The following is a 14,331-nucleotide window of genomic DNA, read 5'->3' as shown; positions in this document are numbered from 1 at the left end:
ATTAGTAGACACTTTAGAGAACTCTGGAAATTTTTAGCATGCTTGACGTGTGGCAAACATGAGCAAATAGGGAGATTTATGTCATTTTACAAAACCAACTCAATATACTGGAAATCACCCTTCTTCCTCCGTGTTATTCCACCATCTTTCGTTGCCCTAAAATTCAACTCTTCCACAATTGAATTTCGACACCATCTCGAGAAAACGCAATTGTTAAATTTCCAAATGGAATTCAAGCTCTATCCTTCTTCGGTGTCAGGTTGATTTTATCTTATACAAGGTAGGGATTTCTTTTCTTATCATTTTGAACTATTGATTCCAATTGAATAAATTGATATTGCTACTGCATGATTTGTTTTATCTCCTTTTCATATTTCGTAATTGCTACAAATCAAAGAATGGGTGATTGTAATTTCATCTCGTTCTGTGCTTAACTAAGTTTTGTGAATTTCTTAAACACGAAAAATCCTTAAAATTTACTTGTTTTGTCGTAATTGCCGAGAGTGAACCTGAATATCTCTTTTCATAGCTATATTGATATTTTATCTGATTTGGTTTGAAATTATGATCATTTAGAGTATGAGTTAGTTCTTTGAATTTACAAAAATATCTTACTTTGGGGTTTAGGAATACTTATTTTGAATGTCCTGCACATGCATGAAATTTGGCTGAAAGGCTTACATTTCATCGTAGTTCATTATTTGCGTATTGAATTGCATCAAAGGTTTATAAATGATTTTATGAAAAATAAAGATGATTTACAGCTATCTAAGATATGCTCAAAAGAATTTTCAAGTATTGAATTTCGTTTTTCTGAAATAGCCCGACACTTGTTTGTGAAAAAGACCTAGTGAGCTTCTATTTGAAACTCCAACTGTTAGCTAAAAATATAACTTCTTTTTCATGGGTTTTGTGCCAGCATCTCCTTTCCAACCTTATAAGATAGACCCATTGCTTTACCGTATGTTTCTCTATTATGCTCCTTATTTAAATTGGTTTCTTGCTTTAGACCTTGAATTTGATTTTTGGTCAATGGAAATGTTTTGAAATCAAATTGTCACTTTTCAGTTTTAGCCTTCTTCTTTGTTCCCATTTTGGACACTACTGACACTAATCTTATTTTATTATATTTTTGTATTAGAAATGAAATGAACTTTAATTGGCTGGTTTTAAAATTTGCTGATCAACAAGTTAGTTTCACTTTTGTACTGGGTTTTCTCTTTAAATCACTTACACCAGCTTGAGTATTTTTCCCATGCCTTTTTCAGCGGTAAGTCTCCCTCTCTCGGCAATTAGGAAACACATTTTGGGTTGAACTTTAGAGGTTTAAATTGAGCATGGATTCACATATTTCTCGTTTAGTGCATTATGTTTCCGAACCTAATCTCACGCTCTCGTTAGCGGTTTCCTAGTAAGGTTTTATGAATGCTGCCAATGTTATAATTGCGTAATTTTTGAAGTTGTGGATTTACCATATTTTCATAACTTGTTTTGTGGATTTTCCTTTATGACGACCGTACTTGGAAACTAGAGAACTCTACTTTAGGAACGTCGGGCCTCAGTGGCACCCCACCACCTCGGTGGCAACCTGGAAGATCGTTGCGGCAACGATGGCTGGTAACCAGAACTACTCTGACGGTGGCACTGGCCATGTAAAGAGTAGAGTAATTTAACTGAACTTAAATGAATGGCAGCTTGCAAATGTCTATGAACAAATGCTTTATATTTTTCTTATGAATTTTGTATTCCAGCTTGTTGATCTATTGTTGCCTTTAGCCATTGGCATTTTATTTGTTTATCTCCTGGTATTTGATTATCGTTATAACTCCTACTGGGCTGTGGGCTCACCCTGTTTTGTTTTGTTTTTCCACAGTGTACGAAGCGAGGTCTAGGCAGTAAGCTTGGGAAAAGCTTACGACAAGAAGTGTTTGAGCAAAAACTAGTATTTTTGCTTGTATCTCTTATATGTATGTCACGGGGATAAATCTGGGGTAGTTTAGTCTCGGCATTTCAACTATGTTTTATTGTATTTTGTCGTACCTATATGTTAAGATATTTGTGAAGTTTGTAATGAAGTGAGAAAAACCGTGGTTCTGCCGTGTATATTGAGTCTGATTTGAAACTCCTTTTACTGTTCAATTTCGATGCATTTAGCTTTTATAAAATGTGTTATCACCTCTTGTTCTTTTCATTTATGTAACTACTAAGTTGTGGTCTTCTTACGCTGGGGGTAACCAAAATGCTATTAGCATATTTGACTCATGTTCAACTGTTATAAGAGTACTGCTGGTGTTTGCAGGGAATTAATTTGTCCTCGTAGGCTAATAGGCTTAGTAAAGTTAGTTGTGGTGTTTGCTTTGAAATAAGGAAGTGTGTACAGTCTCTTCCATTTTTGGTATTTTCATTCCCTCCATTATGTTCCGTAAATTAATTAGCATGATTTCTTTTTGAATTCGTGTTGCTGATTGTGCTAGGATATTTGTCTCTCCCACTCTTCTCTTCAAGTATTTTAAATTTTCATTTTTATTTAGCTTACCAATCTAGCTGGTTAATTGAGAAAGATAGAAAGTTTTGGACCTTCTTGATTGTATACGAGTCTTTTCTCAAAACAGAAACTTGGTTTAGGCTGAATCTGTATCTAGTCCACGTTTAGCTGAATTTTTGGGATTCTATATTTAAGTTATGTGGATTTCCCGCCACTTAGTTTTGAGCTTCCAAAATATTGATTTCCCGTTGCATTTTTGAATCTCATGCTGTGATTTTAAGCCTAAGACTTTATCCACAAGTGATTCTCTGTATTATATTGATGTTTACCACCTCTCTTGAACAAATAGTAAATGAGCATTGTACATACTTCTTGTTCCTCCAACTTTGCCGTTATCCTTAAAAACTTTTGTTTTCCAGATTTTTGAATTGGCTATATATTTTATTTCTGTTTTTTTTTTTTTTTTTTTTTTTTTTTTCCGAGTGACGTGATGGGAGGTTTGTGCTTGCCAGTCGAGTCGGATTCCGATTTGGCGGAAGCAAAAATCTTTTGTCCGCTACAGTTGGTAATCAAAGCAAAGGTTCCGACTTACCGGGACTGTGTTTGGTTTTCTTACCTTTTTTCAAAGTTTTATTTACTTCGATTATTGAAATTTTATAGTAATTATTGATTAGTCGCATTTGAATCTGTTTCAGTTTGCGAAGAACACGTGCTTTCGCTCATAATGACGGATCCTGTTTTGTTATGCGAATATGACGATGAAAGCTTTTCCGAAAATTTTTGCTAAGAGTCTGATAGTTTTGTGGTTTGAAAAAGTCCTGTCGATTTTGGGGATTGGGAAAAACTATCTGGATACCGTGATATACATATCCTTTAGGTATGTTAGTAATGTACATCACTAACCAGTTGTGAAATAACGTATGTTCTGTTTTGAAGATGTCGTGCTGTGCAAACTCTGTAACCTCCAGCTCGATACGTGAAAAGAAAAATCTGAACGAGGAAACAGAACGTCTAGAGAACAACATAGAACATCTGTTAGGTTCGTTGTTGACTATTGTCGATGTTGTTATTGACTATAGGAAGTTGAGATTCGCTGCAGACTCGAAGGAGTTGCAAATATGGGAGAAGACGTCTTTGTGGTTAGATAATTGGCTGATATCTTTCCAGAAACTTTGCGCAAGTTACCAGCAAAGACAAAGATCGTCTTTAATATTAAAATACAACCATAGGCATCGCCAGTATTTATACCTCCTTATAGTTGACGCCTAAGGAAATGAAGGATTTGCGCGTACAAGTTGACGAGTTTATTGAATAGGGTTTCCGACGGAGTACATCCTGTGGTGGACACAAGTTTTGTTTGTGCTCAAGAAGGACAAACCATTGAGAATGTGTATTGAACCAGGTTACAATCAGGAATGAGTTCTCGGTGCCAAGACGATGATTTTTCTTTTCGAACAATTGAAGGGAGCGAAACACTTTTCCAAGATTCATCTTCGACTTGTCTACCGCTATCAGGCTTACCAACCATGCAACAACGTACCACCAATTCAAGGAAAACTTAATCATGTCGCAGAGATTAAAGAGGAAGATGAAATGCCGTAATCAAGGGTAACTTCCTAATTTATAATTATTGCGTTAAAATTCCGTTTCACGTTCATAGTTTTTCGTTTATTTTGAATTGCGGGACGCAATTCTTTTTAGGGTGTAATGGTGTAACCACATAAATATATTCGTTGGGCTTTGAGCCCTAGCCCAACCCAATATGGATGCCTTAACCAAGTAGTTATCCCTTAGCAATATCAGTAAGCATGATTAGTAGACACTTTAGAGAACTCAGGAAATTTTTAGCATGATTGACGTGTGGCAAACATGAGCAAATAGGGAGATTTATGTCATTTTACAAAACCAAATTCAACTCTTTCCTTGCCCTAAAATTCAACTCTTCCACAATTGAATTTCGACACCATCTCGAGAAAACACAATTGTTAAATTTCCAAATGGAATTCAAGCTCTATCCTTCTTCGGTGTCAGGTTGATTTTATCTTATACAAGGTAGGGGTTTCTTTTTTTTATCATTTTGAACTATTGGTTCCAATTGAATGAATCGATATTGCTAGTGCATGATTTGTTTTATCTCCTTTTCATATTTCGTAATTGCTACAAATCAAAGAATGGGTGATTGTAATTTCATCTCGTTTTGTGCTTAACTAAGTTTTGTGAATTTCTTAAACACGAAAAATCCTTAAAATTTACTTGTTTTGTCGTAATTGCCAAGAGTGAACCTGAATATCTCTTTTCATAGCTATATTGATCTTTTATCTGATTTGGTTTGAAATTATGATCATTTACAGTATGAGTTAGTTCTTTGAATTTACAAAAACATCTTACTTTGGGGTTTAGGAATACTTATTTTGAATGTTCTGCACATGCATGAAATTTGGCTGAAAGGCTTACATTTCATCGTAGTTCATTATTTGCGTATTGAATTGCATCAAAGGTTTATAAATGATTTTATGAAAAATAAAGATGATTTACTGCTATCTAAGATATGCTCAAAAGAATTTTCAAGTATTGAATTTAGGTTTTCTGAAATAGCCCAGCACTTGTTTGTGAAAATGACCTAGTGAGCTATCTATTTGAAACTCCAACTGTTAGCTAAAAATGTAACTTCTTTTTCATGGGTTTTGTGCCAGCATCTCCTTTCCAACCTTATAAGATAGACCCATTGCTTTACCGTATGTTTCTCTATTATGCTCCTTATTTAAATTGGTTTCTTGCTTTAGACCTTGAATTTGATTTTTGGTCAATGGAAATGTTTTGAAATCAAATTCTCACTTTTCAGTTTTAGCCTTCTTCTTTGTTCTCATTTTGGAAATTACTGACACTAATCTTATTTTATTATATTTTTGTATTAGAAATGAAATGAACTTTAATTGGCTCGCATTTGGTTTTAAAATTTGCTGATCAACAAGTTAGTTTCACTTTTGTACTGGGTTTTCTCTTTAAATCACTTACACCAGCTTGAGTATTTTTCCCATGCCTTATTCATCGGTAAGTCTCCCTCTCTCGGCCATTAGGAAACACATTTTGGGTTGAACTTCAGAGGTTTAAATTGAGCATGGATTCACATATTTCTCGTTTAGTGCATTATGTTTCCGAACCTAATCTTACGCTCTCGTTAGCGGTTTCCTAGTAAGGTTTTATGAATGCTGCCAATGTTATAATTGCATAATTTTTGAAGTTGTGGATTTACCATATTTTCATAACTTGTTTTGTGGTTTTTCCTTTATGACGACCGTACTTGGAAACCAGAGAACTCTACTTTAGGAACGTCGGGCCTCAGTGGCACCCCACCACCTCGGTGGCAACCCGGAAGATCGTTGCGGCAACGATGGCCGGTAACCAGAACTACCCTGACGGTGGCACTGGCCATGTAAAGAGTAGAGTAATTTAACTGAACTTAAATGAATGGCAGCTTGCAAATGTTTATGAACAAATATGCTTTATATTTTTCTTATGAATTTTGTATTCCAGCTTGATGCTCTATTGTTGCCTTTAGCCATTGGCATTTTATTTGTTTATCTCCTGGTATTTGGTTATCGTTATAACTCCTACTGGGCTGTGGGCTCACCCTGTTTTGTTTTGTTTTCCCACAGAGTACGAAGCGAGGTCTAGGCAGTAAGCTTGGGAAAAGCTGACGACAAGAAGTGTTTGAGCAAAAACTGGTATTTTTGCTTGTATCTCTTATATGTATATCACGGGGATAAATCTGGGGTAGTTTAGTCTCGGCATTTCAACTATGTTTTATTGTATTTTGTCGTACCTATATGTTAAGATATTTGAAGTTTGTAATGAAGTGAGAAAAACCGTGGTTCTGCCGTGTATATTGAGTCTGATTTGAAACTCCTTTTACTGTTCAATTTCGATGCATTTAGTTTTTATAAAATGTGTTATCACCTCTTGTTCTTTTCATTTATGTAACTACTAAGTTGTGGTCTTCTTACACTGGGGGTAACTAAAATGCTATTAGCATATTTGAATCATGTTCAACTGTTATAAGAGTACTGCTGGTGTTTGTAGGGAATTAATTTGTCCTCGTAGGCTAATAGGCTTAGTAAAGTTAGTTGTGGTGTTTGCTTTGAAATAAGGAAGTGTGTACAGTCTCTTCCATTTTTGGTATTTTCATTCCCTCCATTATGTTCCGTAAATTGATTAGCATGATTTCGTTTTGAATTCATGTTGCTAATTGTACTAGGATATTTGTCTCTCCCACTCTTCTCTTCAAGTATTTTAAATTTTCATTTTTATTTAGCTTACCAATCTAGCTGGTTAATTGAGAAAGATAGAAAGTCTTGGACCTTCTTGATTGTATATGAGTCTTTTCTCAAAACAGAAACTTGGTTTAGCCTGAATCTGTATCTAGTCCACGTTTAGCTGAATTTTTGGGATTCTATATTTAAGTTATGTGGATTTCCCGCCACTTAGTTTTGAGCTTCCAAAATATTGATTTCCCGTTGCATTTTTGAATCTTATGCTGTGATTTTAAGACTTTATCCACAAGTGATTCTCTGTATTATATTGATGTTTACCACCGTCAATGCATCTTCCAGTTCTTTTACTGCTCTCTTGAACAAATAGAAAATGAGCATTGTACATACTTCTTGTTCCTCCAACTTTGCTGTTATCCTTAAAATTTTTGTTTTCCAGATTTTTGAATTGGCTATATATTTTATTTCTGTTTTATTTTTTGTTCCGAATGACGTGATGGGAGGTTTGTGCTTGCCAGTCGAGCCGGATTCCGGTTCGGCGGAAGCAAAAATCTTCTGTCCGTTACACAAGCTGTGCCACAAACCTGCCAATGCCTAGGCCAACTTAAGGTCTGCATCTTGGCCGTGATTCACGGCTTGTAGGCGCGATAGTGGTTATGCTACAATTTTGGCCGTAGCTTGCCAAGTTGTGATTAACTATGCTATGGACTTAGCCGATTGCTTTGGGATGATTTCAACTAAGCGATTAGTCCATTATTATCTTATCTGAAAGCGATATGAGCTGCAACAGCTGTATTATGGGATATGCAGTATATGCTATGGGTTTCGCCATGCCTAACCAATGTGCTGCAATCCTTACGCCATCATGATGTGATCTTCATATGGCTATAATCTAAGGTTATTTATGGCGATATGCCAGGCCTAGATTTGAAGTGCAATGCTATTCTAGTACGAATTTAAATACGATAGTGTTGCTATAGTATGTTCAAAGAACCCAGCTATGTGAGTTTGCGACTTGAGACGATACTGATATGACTATGTGCTAAATATAATACTATACTGATATGACTATGTGCTAAATATAATACTCTTAGTAGCGTGTTAATTCAATAATGGCGTCAAATCCTATTCTGAATATAAATAATGCCATCTATGTAGCATAAAACGTGTATATATTAGCGCACATGAAATAACGAGGTTTCTATCCGGGAAAGTCCTGTAACTTAGAATAGATACAAGACTATTGGATTTGTTAATTGAATATGCTTTATTGATTTTCTTGCGGAATACAAATTGTTTAATGCATAATCTCCAATCCTGATGTCGGGACAGGAATTTTCATTATATTTCTACAACTAGGGCAAAGCTAATTTACTACGAATTTCTTTGTCAAAAACTCACCATCAACACTAGTCAAATAATTTCTTTGTGGAATGAGTTAGTGGTTTTTGCTGAGTTTAATAATAGACCCTGGATGATTATGAGGTATTTCAATTCCATTTTGTATACTCATTAGTAGATGGGTGTAGTTGTTGTCACTTCAAGTCAAATGTCAGACTTCCATAATTGCATTCAAGCCTCTTGCCTTTTTGATTTTTATTATTCTGGTTTTTTTTTACTTGGTGTAATCAACAACAAGGTGATGGGATGATTGCCTCAAAATTAGATAGAATTATAGTGAACATTAAATAGATCAACCAGTTTGAAGACTTTAAAGCTGAATTTCTTACTAATGGTGTATCTGATCATTCCCCTAGAGTAGCTATTATCTCTGAAAAGAGGAAACATCACCCTCCTTTTAGATTTTATAATTTTATTAATGAGGAACTTGATTTTTTGTTGTTAGTGAAAAACAGTTGGCAGCACAAGATTCGTGGCAATCCTATGTTTGTTTTGGTGTCCAAGCTTAAGAGACTTAAACAAGTTCTTATCAAATGAAAGAAATAGAGATTTTAATTCATGTCTGCTAGGTGTTAAAGGCTAAGAAAAAAATGCAGCATGCTTCATTTCAAGTTCAAGATCATCCTCTTTCTCCTCAAATTTCTCATAGGGAGAGAGTTTCTGTTAAGAAGTAATCAGTTTTGGTTAAGTATGAAGAATCCATGTTAAAGCATAAATCAAAAATTATGTAGTTAGATCTTGGGAACTCTAACTCTTCCTTTTTCTTTAACTCTGTGAATGAAAGAAGATCTAGAAATAACATTTCGTCTATTACTTCTTTATCTGGTGAAGTGTTGGATGAGGATTTTCCCCTTGCCAAGGAATGCATTGGTATCTACTCAAACTTGTTTGATGAAAATGGTTTGTTAGTGTTGATACTAGTGGTATCGTTTCTTTACACTTTCCTTCTATTATGATTGCTGCTACTTCAGTGAGTCTGATAACAGATGTTGCTAGATGTAAATAAGATTGTTTTATCTCTGTCATCTAGTGGCTCTAATAAAGTTCCTGGACCTAATGGGTCTTTAAGTCACTTCTTTAAAGTTTGATGGTTTATTGTTAGTGATGATTTTGTTGCTGCTATTCAAAACCTTTTCTCTAAATCTAGAATTCTAAAGGAAGTTAACAACACTTTTATTACTTCAGTGGCTTAATGTCGAAATCCTTTTAAGGTTTCTGATTTTAGGTTGTTGCAGTGTAATCTATAAGTGCATTACTAAAATTATCTCTTAGGATGAAAAGGGTGCTTCAGGATCTAATTAATTCCAATCAATTAGCTTTTGTCTATGGCAGAGCCATCAAGACAATATTATAGCAACTCATGAAGTATTTAGTGGAGAGCATAAGACAACAATTCCTTGTGGTAAACTGGACTAAGAAAGTATGGCATTCTAGTGTGTCAAGTAATATTTGGAAGGTGATAAGGGGATTATGGTCAACTGATGAGAATATGAAGAAAAGAGGAAGAATCTACTGAGCATATATTATGGCATTGTAACTTCAGTGAACTCATCTGGCAATGGCTTGGTGGAATCTTCAATTTTTTCAACCCATTATCTTTTGAAGAGGTAATTTCTATGGCACAAAATAACAGCCCAGCTGTAAAGGAGATATGGAGATCTGCGGCTTTTATCACAATAAATGAGTTGTGTTTTTTGAGAAATAAAGTAATCTATGAAGACATTCAACCTGATACAGAAGTTCTGAAGAGGATAATAATACAATTTACAAGTGAATGTGAAGTTAGAATGAAAGGAAATATGTGGAATACTGCTCAGGACTTACAAATTCTAATTTTCTATAGAATGAAATGCAGAAGTGTGAAGATTAGCAAGGTCACTGATTTTTTTTCATCTTCCCAGTGGAAACAAAATTCTGCTATGTTGTGATGGAGCCTCTAGAGGGAACCCATGTGATGCAGGTTATGGATATATATAGGCGGGGACAATGGAGGAGGATTTCTAGTAGAAACTGCAGGGGGATTGGGTAAAGCAACTAATTTTCTGGCAGAGATATTAACAGTTTTATTTGCATGTGAATGGGCAATAAGTGTTGGTTTTCTGCAGGTATGCAAAGCTGTTATTCAGTGTTTTATTTCAAGAAAGCTTCCATGGTATGCAGTTACTAGATGGAATAAGGTATTAGCAAAACTGGAGAGTTGTGTTTTATCCATAGCCACAGAGAAATAAATTTCTCTGCAGATAGCCTAGCCAAAGAAGGAGTTACTTTGCAAAGAGGAGAAAAAAGAATTTATTTGAATAAACCAAGTTTTTTGGTGCATCTGGAAAACCCAGATAAAATTTATTTTCGTTTCAGTTGAGTGAATATGAAGGCCTATAATGTGTGGCTTTCTTTTTGAGTGAATTGTAAAAGTTTATTTTTTGTTACATATTTGGTTGTCGATAAAATCAGGATTATCAAGCCAAAAAAAAATAAAGTATTTAAAAACTATCACATAAGCTCAGGTACTCCTAAAAGTTCTCTTAAATTTGATCTTAAAAAGGCCTACGATACTGTGAGTTGGAATGATGTTATGAGCACTATGAAGAAAATGGGATTTCCTAAGAAGTTTTTGAATTGGATATATTTGTACATGTCCACTGCTAAATACTCTTACTAATGGAGTTTTTAATGGTTTTTTTGGTGCTAAAAAATGTTTGAGGCAGGGTTGCCCTCTATCCCTTTATCTTTATGGGGTGGTTATGAAGATATTCAATAGTTTTTTACAACAACAAGCAGTTCATGGATTTTTTGGTTTTCATCCAAGATGCTCTTTAACTAAAATTACACAATTATGCTTTGTTGATGATGGTTTGGTGTTTTCTAAAGGCTCTGTTACCACTGCTTCAGTTGTTAAGAGTTTTTTTGGATGCTTTCAACAGTTGTTATGGGCATGACGTTAATAAACAAAAGACTACTCTTTATGCTTCTGCAGTGGATTCTTCTGTTCTTTTTGGTATTACTTCTTGTTTGGAACGTACTTTAAATTCTCTCCCTATCAGTACTTTGGATTATCTCTCCTCTCCACTAGATTATCTTATATTGTCTGTCTTCCTCTTGTATCTAGAGTTTCAGCCAAAGTTACGTCTTCGAAAGCTAAGCATTTTGCTTTTCCGGGAAGACCTAGATTTATCAAAGCCGTTCTCATTGGTATGATTCAATTTTGGTTATCTTGTTTTATTTTACCTCAAAGAGCTATTAAGGAATTGACTAGTATTTTTAAGAGATTTTTGTGGTCTGGATCTGACCCGGGAAATAAACATATTCCAATTAGCTAGGATAGTTTTTGCTTGTCTTATGAGGAATGAGGATTAGGTGTTAAAGATTTCTCTGTTTCAAATGTTGATTCTAATGTGAGACATATATGAAACCTGGTTTCTGATAGACATTCTGTTAGGACTTAATGGATTCATAAAAATTTCATTAAGAACAAGAATTTCTAGAATTTGAAAACCCCCGATGTGTTGTGATAGTAAATAAGATGTTCGTTTCTCGGACTTGTTGAGATTCAATTTAAGACTTAATAGAAAACACTAAAACTAAAGAAAATATATACAAGAGATTGTCATGATGCCGAGAGGTCCTGAGACTTAGGATTTCACCAATTTCCATATTCATGTGGCGCAACTAATAATTCTAGACATATATAGCTCAAATAATAACAATTTATTGACTCTAATTCCTTGCTGAAAGCAGATTCTAAAAGTAATGACTGTAAATCTAAAGCATGGGACATCAAAACACTTAATCTAAGCATGACCCATCAATTGAAATCACAAACATTCAACAAAAATCATAAATTGATTAAAATTCAATGCAATAAGTCATAAAAGAATTAATAGAATTGCCACAGTGACGAAAAAGGGCTTCCTCCTTTTTTCTTTTTTTTGTTAAGTCAAAAAATTGTATTAATCAAAAATAATATTTACAAGGTAGCAAGAGAGAAAAGAGGTCACAGCAACCCCAAAAACTCTCAAAGACTACTTAAAACGAAAATAAGCAACATTTGGTAATTCAATAGAAATTAAAAAATCTGGGCGGCCTACATAATGTATTCCAACCCTATGACCTAAATTACAACCTCTTCTTGCCATTTTATCCGCTGAAAAATTCGCTTCACGGAACGAATGAACGAATCTGATAGAATCATAATGTTGACACACAGTTTTCCATCTTTGCTGCACAAACCATGGCAAACTTTTCCTCTCCAAAATACCCAACACACTAGTTGAATCCGATCTAATGAGGATCCTCCGGTATCCCCATTGGATAGCCCACTCAAGCCCAACAACAACTCCGTAAAGTTCATCCAGGAAATTGGAAGTAATACCCAACCCAATTTCCATAGAACCCACCACTCCACAGCTCGCGTCCCTTGCAATAGCCCCTGCACCAGCCACGCCTGGATTGTTTCTCGAGGCCACGTCACAGCAAAGAAGGAGCTCTCCCTGCTCCGGTGGTACCCAGTCACACTGAATAGGAATATTGTGTTTAAACTTTCTAAACTTCACACGGAAGAAATCCAGAACCCGCAGATCTTCAGACGTGTTTTAGCTTATCATGCTCAAAACATACTCAAAAACAGTTTGTATTGAAGAAATAATATAACAGAGAAATTTGCAATGCTACAGTGGTGTTACAGAGACGTCATTGTTACAAAGGTATAGTCACTAAAGCTTAACTGTAGTTGCCAAAGGTTTGTTGCAACCACGGATGCAAAACAACAACTTCTGTGACTTTTCTTCTTTCCACGACTGACTTGTTCAGTCTTTTTTTCTTCAGCTTCTTCATTCTTCTCTTCAATGGCAGCAGCAGAAAAATCTGCTCTGCAACCCTATTTCTCGCTCCCTAGCCTCCCCTAACTCTCGATACCTATTCTATGAGACCAACCTCACTATTTATACACCACCATCCCTAAGTATTCTGAATCTATCTTGACTTTTCTTCATCCAAAAGCTATGGATTTTTGTTTCCTTTTTATCCTCAATGCGGCTTTTGTGACTTAATAAATACTTTCCCAAACTCTCCGTTATATGGAATAAAATTTGTAGAAGACATTCTTTCATATTCTTCTATGCAACTGCCAAGAACGAAACCAAATCCCGTGAAACTCCCCTTCTCTGTTTTAGATAACTACCACTGTGACTACTAATTTTTCCATAGTCTACGTAATGTATACATCTCAGTGAATCCAATACTAAGTAGTAATGATATCTCAGTTGAACTGATATGGTTAAGTAATAGAAGGTAATAGATAAAGACGATAATAACAAACAATACTAAGGTAATGTAAATGCTACTAAGTTATCAAGAGACACAAGAGATTGCGTGGTTCAACTTTCGTCTACGTCCACGGGGTAATGAGTGATTGTTTGTATTAAGTGTGGTTGTTACAAAGATCTTAAATACTTTCTATAAATACTTCCCAAAGTAATAGAGAGAACTCAAGCTATAGTAAATACTTAAGTTCTAAACATTAAAAGAGGTATAATCTTAAGACTAGATCTTCTCTCCTTCGGGTATTGAATGCCTTTCTTTGTTGGTGAAGCTTGGTATTTATAGCCCCTTCTGATCCATATATATCTTTGCTATCTTTGGGTCCATCGTATCCTGATATATCTTCCGTACAAATGGTACCTTCGTCCACCACACGCTTTCTCCAGTCGGACTATGCCACCTCAGCTAACCCACGTTCCCTCGATTAGATATGTCAGCTACCTCTGTCCCTTCGCCAGCTGCCATCTCTCTAGACTAGGGTTTACTTTACCATCTAAGTCGTCGAGGTATGCTTCCTCGATATGGGATAAAGCAAATCATGAAGGGATCTGTTGCTCCTCACACTCCTGTGTATCGCTGGGGCTATACAGTTATCTTGTATACGACCACAAAAATCGTGACACGTCCTCCATAGAATAGTGGTATTCACTATTTGCCCTTTTTATTTCATATTATACTGATTGGTAGGATTGGAAGAAAAACCTTCCATAACGCCGCCACTTTTGCACGCAGGGATTGGGTGGTCCCCATGTGTCCTTTTTTTAGAGCACTGCTCGGTCGAACTCGCAAGCATTGCTATCTCAAGCTTGTTTGTCAAGTTTAGTTTCCAAAACTATAAGTCTTGATTTCTATTCTACTTAT

The 14,331-nt window shown here is 35.4% G+C and overlaps 1 protein-coding gene and 2 long non-coding RNA genes across 3 annotated transcripts; 2 read left to right on the top strand and 1 right to left on the bottom strand.

Annotated features, from left to right (window-relative positions):
* The first annotated feature begins 124 nt into the window (after positions 1 to 124).
* LOC113343809 lies at positions 125 to 2,191 on the top strand. The gene is made up of 3 exons (XR_003357427.1): positions 125 to 280; positions 1,532 to 1,664; positions 1,874 to 2,191. It is a non-coding gene; the product is annotated as an uncharacterized LOC113343809 (long non-coding RNA).
* A 2,171-nt stretch (positions 2,192 to 4,362) lies between these two features.
* LOC113343805 lies at positions 4,363 to 6,431 on the top strand. The gene is made up of 3 exons (XR_003357424.1): positions 4,363 to 4,537; positions 5,798 to 5,930; positions 6,142 to 6,431. It is a non-coding gene; the product is annotated as an uncharacterized LOC113343805 (long non-coding RNA).
* Positions 6,432 to 12,173: 5,742 nt separating this feature from the next.
* LOC113343824 lies at positions 12,174 to 13,935 on the bottom strand. Its single transcript, XM_026587941.1, has 2 exons — positions 13,912 to 13,935; positions 12,174 to 12,665 (listed from the first exon to the last, which is right to left on the bottom strand). The coding sequence occupies exons 1-2, from the start codon at positions 13,933 to 13,935 to the stop codon at positions 12,174 to 12,176; spliced, it is 516 nt and encodes a 171-aa protein (XP_026443726.1).
* Positions 13,936 to 14,331: the final 396 nt, after the last annotated feature.

Source organism: Papaver somniferum, unplaced genomic scaffold (assembly GCF_003573695.1).
Source record: "Papaver somniferum cultivar HN1 unplaced genomic scaffold, ASM357369v1 unplaced-scaffold_67, whole genome shotgun sequence".
Classification (NCBI taxonomy): domain Eukaryota; kingdom Viridiplantae; phylum Streptophyta; class Magnoliopsida; order Ranunculales; family Papaveraceae; genus Papaver; species Papaver somniferum.
The sequence above is the reverse complement of the archived record's forward strand: the minus strand, read 5'-3'. Positions and strand labels throughout refer to the sequence as shown.